Genomic DNA, 7,644 nt, shown 5'->3' with positions numbered 1-7,644 from the left:
GAGAGGAGCTTGATAGCTAAAGGCTCTGCCTCCCATTCTGCTTCTGTGGACTCTAGGAACCACAAGCAGACCTGCACTCTGAGAGCGAAGTGCTCTGTTAGGATGATAAGGCTCTATGAGGTCTTTAAGATACAATGGAGCCTTGTAAATCATACTGCAGGGAAACTGGATTCAAATCTGTGGTGTGAGTGTTTGCAGAACCTGTTTGGTCTGTGTAGCTGATTGGTCTTTCTAGTGCAGGTGTGTGTTTTATTTGTTTAAGGATCAAGTGTGTCAAGGGCCAGAAAGTAGAGAAGCCTGGATTTAGAGATTAGTTGATTAAACTTTGATTAAATTAGGTCTATGCCACTAAAACATTTAGTAAATGTTATGAGAAGCTGGTGGACATGGTCAAATAAGAAACATTTGAGTTCAATTAAGGGCCAATCATATTGTGTGCTTGCAAAGTAATAGATATAAATAACTGATTTCACCCTTTATGTGAATGAGAATGCATTTAGCTCAAAGCTGTTGATTTTTCTTTAACACTTTTTTACACTCTCTGTTCTCCACATTTCATTCCATCTTCACCAAACCTCGTGCATGCGGTACTATATTTGGACAACAACATACCACGGAGGTTTTATAGTGTCCCTTAGTGTTTTCCTACAATGGGAAAGCATTGTTTTATGGGAATAAAATGGTATGCAGTAACTCTTGAATACAATGTTCAATTTCAATGAAATTTGGGTAAAATAAGCACACACAGTTTCTGAGCAACCATGAAAATTTCATGCAGTGTCACCAGGTATTGATAAAGTACACATAAATATGTAAATTTCAGTAGTTTTCATATCCTCCATATTCTACCAGTCTTCACCAAACTTGGTACATAACCTTTTTACCCAGGAGTTATGGTAAAATTCGTTTCACCAAAAGCCCAAAATTGGTCATCAAAGTGGATCCAGGTCGTTTAGAGGTGTTTGGGTTTGATGATCTGTTTCAGCTAAAACATATATTTCTTTCCCATGTCATGTTGTCCTGCTTTCACAGAGGCATGCCCTGAAAGGTGCAAAGCACAGTTAGTGTAATCATGCATGTACTAATGTGTTCACAATGAAGGTGATTTAACAAAAAAAAAGAACAAGAATTTAAGGAAATGCATTTTTTTTATTCAAAGTACCAATGTTTATGGTAAATTAGCAAATTTTAAATGCACTCCAGATAATCTCAGCCAAAAAAATAAATAAAGCAACAGTAGTTTACACACTGAATATAACAGCACAGAAAGTATGATAAATATAAGAATAAAACAGTCACTGAATTAGGATGTTTGTTTTTGTACCTTACATACTGCATGGATCATTTTGCTTTTTAAACTGAAATTTTTTATATATTGAATACAAGCACGTTAATGAGAAATAAATTATCGTGCCAACATGCAAAACTGGATTTTTCTGATGAACAGTATTTACATATAAAACAATTTATACATGGCTAAAATTGTATCACAAAACTATATGTGCTTAATTGTCCCATTAAAAAACTTGTAACATTAATAACTGAGCTAAATTATCTTACTATGGGGGCTTATTCCTATTCAGACTTGTTGCTTTCATGTTCACATTTAGTAATGCTTTCTCTCTTTGCACTCAAACTGTACCTGATCACAAGCAGATTTGATTTGCTTGTGCTCAAATTTGTATGTCTGCTGTCACATATAGTGCTGCTTACACAAATTTCCTGTGTTCCCATTTAAACCCGTCTTGCGTTTAGGCTGCTGCTATACAAAACATCAGCTCTTGCTCTCAGACTTTTGTGAACTAACCCTGTCAAAATTCCCCAACCAACAGAAAGCCAGGTATGATGCTGGGCAATGAAATGATCATGGCTTCACTTCAGATACATTCACTTTACCGTACTTCTTAGAGTGTCCCATGTGGGCAGCTACTATCGACCCACTACTGACTTTCTGGTTGCCCCAAAAGAACATTGTAACTAATGCAACAGCTGCAGTAAAACCCCAAAGAAGAAGAAGAATTTGGGTTGCTGCTTGGATTTGGGTAAGTCAGTGTTACAGTAATCTAAATGTGAAAAGTGTGTATTGCTTTGCCTTGCTTGGTAAGTCATTTTGAATTAATTTTATGTCCAAGTCAATCTTTTGAGACCTTAATGATTTTGTCAGTATATACAGATTATTTTAACATTATTTGAACACTGAATGTGAAGGTAAAACCCCGATAAGCGTTTCATACAGGGCCATTACAACAGCTACAGTGTTAGCTTCATTACAATGTATACATTATAACAGTGTGTAAACCAAACAGGAAAGGTTCACTACATTTTAGGGCCCTTTTTACTGTAAAGATTTAACGCTAAGATTGTAAAGCAGAAAACACATTTTCAGTAAAGTCATGAACTACATGAGCATGTTTAGCAGCACTGTCACTTTCTTCTCAATAGAACTGTGTGTGCCACTCTTCAGTCTTTGTTTTGGGTCACTCTTATTTTGGGTTGACTATAAATCTTGTATTTTGGTTGTAGGTTTTCTATACAAGCTAAAAATCACCGACCCTAATAGATGATTGAGATGACACCTGGCACTCCATACATACACCTGCCAGATGTAGCTAATGAAGCTTTTTAAAATGCTTCAGCTGTTCCTACTCTTGCGAAACATCTGTTTTAATAGTAATGTTTACACAAACTACTAAATTTGTTTTACTTTCATCCACTCCCATATCAGTCACTTTATATTCAATATGATAAATGAAAGTTGAATTGACTTGATTATATTAAACTCTTTATAGAGTAATCTGATTATGAGTAAAAGTCAAACATAACTCAAATGTGTGTACCATTTTATTTTGTACAGTACATTATGTAAATTAAAGTATGTGTTGTGTGCATTAAACCTAAAGAATATAATGACTTCCATTACTGTTTTTTCTTTTATGAGGTTATATGAGGAAAAGAAGTGAAATTAAGTTGAACATATGGATTTGCGCACACACCACAGACATGAATACAATTATTTAGCAGATGCAGTTTGTTTAAAGGACTAGGGGTTTTTGATCAGGATATCTGAATTACTGAATTATCCTCATGACACAATACAATGTTCATCCCTCCAGTAGAGCTCAGAGATCAATGCCAAGGCGTGCTGAAGCTGTTCTGGCAGCCCAACACCTTGAATTCATCACCTGTCAGTACTTCTCCAACAAAATGGCTGCAGCTGAAGGGCCAAATCTACTGTATCAAACCCCTATACTGACCGTTGGGGCTATGAGGAAAAGTCAAGTTTCAGTCTCAAGTTTTCATTTTCCTTTGGCTGATGGAAGTCAGATACTGTATATTGATGGATTCTGTCCTGCAGTCATATTTCCCTGCATATTTACGTCTTGCAGGGTGACCCTGTGACTTGTGTGTCTGCACTGTCATGTGCTCACTGTTCATGGGCTGGGAGGTGGGACTGGCAGTTATGGCGAGATCTCAGGAGGCAAAGTAGGAGCTCTGCATCGAGTACAGGTGGTCGATGGGGTTCCCTGCCCGAGGCTGCAAGGAGCCTACATCTTTAGTGACCATAAAGCCATCACTTAGACTTGTCAGAGAAGTGTCACTGTCAATGTCGTGGAAAATGGAGTCATTACCTGGTAAGAGTAAAGAGGTAAAGAGGACAGAGATTCAGGTACAAGCTACAAAGGTAAGACAGTATGTGATTAATAATAATAAAATGAATAAAATCATGCTGTAAATTGGCTGCACATCCACCATGCCACATAGAAAAATCTGAACAAGATACTAATTTCTATGCCACTTCAATGTAAATACTGTATGACTAAGTGCTGTCTGGCTCTGCAGCTAGAGTGTGATGCTCACTGTAAGGGTTCATGTGGTCGCCAGGCATTTGTGGTGGGGTGAGGCCCTGCTGGAAGGGGTCAGGGTTGTATCTGTTGCTCTCCATGGTCACCAAATGCTGCTGCTGGTTTGGAGGTAGAGGCCCCGAGTAGGAGCTGAGCAGACTGTCCATACAACCAGATATCCCCTCTGTCAATCAGTGGCAACAAGTGACAGCAGGGTTACCATTATCAGCAGTAGTAATTGCATACAACATGCAGACATTGTCTTCTTGTGTTTATTAGGGTATCTCACTTTCACCCACCCTCATGTCTCTGTTAACTATTTTCATTTTAATTTCTTAACCAACAGTCTTGGGCAGTAGCCCATAACTTAGATTAATGATATTACAGTTAATATTTCCAATATTTGACATTTTGGGAGTTGGCTTGTTTGCCATCCCACTGGGAGATAATGAGAAGAAATGAAGCCGCTAGTAATTCCAAAGTTGTTTTATTCACAAAAGGTGTGTTCTTAGCTGACTTGCTAATGTTAGCCACAAATATACTTGTAGGAGTCACCCAGGTTTGTTTGGAGTTGAAGGCTGTGTATCCATATTTCTGAGTTTTGGATGTGCGGACAGTAATATGGTGAGTAAATTGCTTTTGCTGCTGATATGTACTTACTTTTTAATGAGTAATGTGCTCTGATGATCTAATTAGTTTTCTACAAGATGGTTGCTTCAGTGTTGACTGACTAAATGTTTTTCTGTGAATTGCAGTAGTAGTTTAAGCCTTTGAAAGATATTGATCGAGAAGATGTTAATGCATCAGTTGTACATAACAGGTCACCTTTACACTTGTCATTTCAACTGCCTTGTATCCACATAATAGACACTTGTATTTACTCTAGACTAGTCAGTCTAAATACGGTACAAGTGTACTTAAGTCCAGAGGGGCGGTCATCATGCACCACAAGCTGCTTGGCAGCTGACAAAAATTGCCATAAGAAGAAGACGGTTTAGCACTTTATGTACAGCAACAACAATTAATCTATCACAAACACATGGGCTTGCAGTCCATTCATGTGAGTTGTGTGCTGGTCTCTTGGTTGCCTTTATTATTAATTTGATATCAGATTACTTTTCAAATTGATATCCAATTACATCTGGATTTTATACTGCTGTCAGGATAAAATGACAAGTATAAATGCAGTAGGTCTTAATTGACTAAATCAGTATTTTCTGGGTGTGTATGTGTGTGTTATTGTACTTGCTATATAGTGAGGCCCAAAATGTTTTTTTCTTCTCACATTTCGAAACACCTTTTTGAGGGTTAGGACTTGGTTTTAGAGCTCAGGTTAGATTAAGCATTTAGGTCTGATGATTAAGGTTAGGATAGGGGGCTAGGGAATGCACTATGTCAGTGAGTGTCCTCATAAAGACAGAAGTGCAAGTGTGTGTTGGGGGGCCTGGTATTACTTGTATTGTGGGGATGTAAATCTGTGTACACAGTCACACTGTGGGGACTCAACATCTTTATGGGAACATGCCTCTAAGGAATCCACTAAAAGCTTTCATCTATAGAGCTCTGAATCTGATTGGAATAATTTACCCATATATATTTACTCTTTGTCTTCAAGGAATCGAGATTTTTGTTTGCCATTTATGCATAAACAGACAGTCTAGGCATATAGGAATTCTTGTGCAGCTCTCCTCTGGAGTCAGGTAAGGTAATCGCCTCTGCCTCAGCCATCCCTCCCTCTCCCTGCTCGCTCAGCTCCACCCAGCTCATCCTGAATGCCAAAACCAAGGTCACAGAGCCACATTTACCAGCAAAATTAACCCAGTTAGCAAACACTAGATTCAAAAGGGTTGCTTGGATTTTAAACATATCAGTTTAAATTGAATATTTTGAATAGACGTTCTGCTAATGTCACTTGCTAGCTGTCAGAGAGCTCCATTCACCAATGATCTGCAGCAGTAAACAAAAACAAATGAATATTACTGTGAACAAATGTGATTTACAATGTCTTCAATGTGTAAATATCATTCTGGTGGATGTTGGCATTGCCTTTTTTGTTTTAGCAATCTCAGGGAAATGTTTGACTGTAGCTTTGGTCTTAAATCTATTTGCCCCATTGCAGTGTTGAACAGGAAACAGTGATACACCCTAACCTTTGCTGATAACATATTTTTTGTTTAGTTTCTTCTTGGTCTGTAGCTACGTTATGTGTTGTTTTGTTTTCATTCTCTTCTTGTGAGTGCTTGTTTAGGGACCCCATTGAAAACAAGGTGATACATCTCAAGGGGTTTATTTCAACAAAAAGTCCTAAAAAAGTGAATCATTACATTTTAGAGTGGTGACATGGTTTAAGGTTAGGGTTAGGGTTAGGCAAGTAGTGGTTATGTTTAAGGTTAGGCTAAGTCTCCAGGAAATGAATGTAAGTCAATGTAGTGGACTCAACAACGTGTGTGTTTATATTTTTGTAACTACCATTTATTTCTGTTCCTTCTAGTTTTTTAAATTAGTTTATATAACGTACTTTACTGTAGAACTTCCCTGCATGATTGTATAAATATGCATATATGGAATTATTGAAAAAGCTATACAAATGTGATTCTCTTGCTGGAGCATTGAACAGCAAACATCCCTACACCTGTGTACACAGACTCTACATCCGTGTTTTCTTCCAGACTATGAATGCTGTACAACAAACACTTTCTTATAAAAGCATCCAGTATATTGTCAATTTATTGTCTAAACTGACTGCCAGATCTTGAAGATGTTTCACCAGTCATCCAAGAGGTTTCATCTCATCCTGATATAAACTTCAAACAACCGCCATTTGCTGGTTTGCTTAGCTCATTTGGTTAACAGCAGCAGCTTCCACTATAATAAACCCTGCTGCTATGCCAATATTGACATGTTGGAAGTCCCTAATCGGATAAAGGCAGAGCTTGCCAAAGGCACCGAGACACTTATCTAAACTGTCTGCTCATATCTGATGTGAGACTACAGTGGCAATATGCCTGCTAGCTATGATGAGCTGTGCTGCAAAGAGAATCTCGGTGCACTTTATAGTCCTGCTATTGAAAAAACCTCATATTTACCAGCCGAGATGTCACTCTGGCTTCAGACTATGGGACTTGTGCTAAAGCCCACAAAACTGGGAGTTGTTTGCTGAGTGACTCTGCTTTGTTTATTGTTCCCACAATAAAATTAATATTTCAAGCTGTTTATCTAAATAAATCATAAATTACTTTGCTGTCAGTAATCACTCTCATTACAGTTTTAACAGACAGATTTACATGTTACTGATGGACATCAATTGAGATTTTCTTTGTGTAATATTGGACAAAGCAGCTAACCAGCTAGCCATTACGGTAAATACATACACAGATGATAAATCCTCACCTTGGCCTAGCTTTTGGCAGTTGTGTTGCTCCTGCTGTTGCTGTTGTCTGCAGGCTAACTTCTTCATCTGTAAATAAATAAACACAGTAAACAGCTTGGCTTGACACACTGGCAAAATAAACAAATGTGAACGATTTCACTTGCCAACCTCCACTAAATAAAATATCACATTATTAGCTGATGTCTGAGGGGTGATATGCAGCTCCCTTACAGTAGGTATAGTCAAATGTCACCTGAGACCACAACCACAAACTGTGCTCCCTTTGACTGCTTTGAACATTGTGTTGCTTTGAGTAAAGTGTCAGTGTTCAACAACCATCCAGCCACCAGTGATCATCTACAAGTGAAAATATATGTCATCACAAATAATTATTAGAAATATATGTATATATACATATATATACATATATAT

The 7,644-nt window shown here is 37.8% G+C and overlaps 1 protein-coding gene across 1 annotated transcript in view; it reads right to left on the bottom strand.

The window, feature by feature from the left end:
* Nucleotides 1-2,837: 2,837 nt before the first annotated feature.
* LOC109970881 (LIM homeobox transcription factor 1-beta-like) overlaps nucleotides 2,838-7,644 on the bottom strand; it is a 33,106-nt gene continuing 28,299 nt past the window's right edge. The window contains exons 6-8 of the mRNA XM_020618758.1: nucleotides 7,233-7,299; nucleotides 3,859-4,026; nucleotides 2,838-3,629 (exon numbers count right to left, since the gene is read on the bottom strand). Of these exons, the coding sequence (XP_020474414.1) occupies nucleotides 3,472-3,629; nucleotides 3,859-4,026; nucleotides 7,233-7,299 (393 nt within the window). The 3' untranslated portion in view covers nucleotides 2,838-3,471. The remainder of the gene's footprint in view (nucleotides 3,630-3,858; nucleotides 4,027-7,232; nucleotides 7,300-7,644) is intronic.

Source organism: Monopterus albus, unplaced genomic scaffold (genome assembly GCF_001952655.1).
Source record: "Monopterus albus unplaced genomic scaffold, M_albus_1.0 scaffold209.1, whole genome shotgun sequence".
Taxonomy (NCBI): Eukaryota; Metazoa; Chordata; class Actinopteri; order Synbranchiformes; family Synbranchidae; genus Monopterus; species Monopterus albus.
Note: the sequence above shows the minus strand (reverse complement) of the source record. Positions and strands in the feature narration are given on the sequence as shown.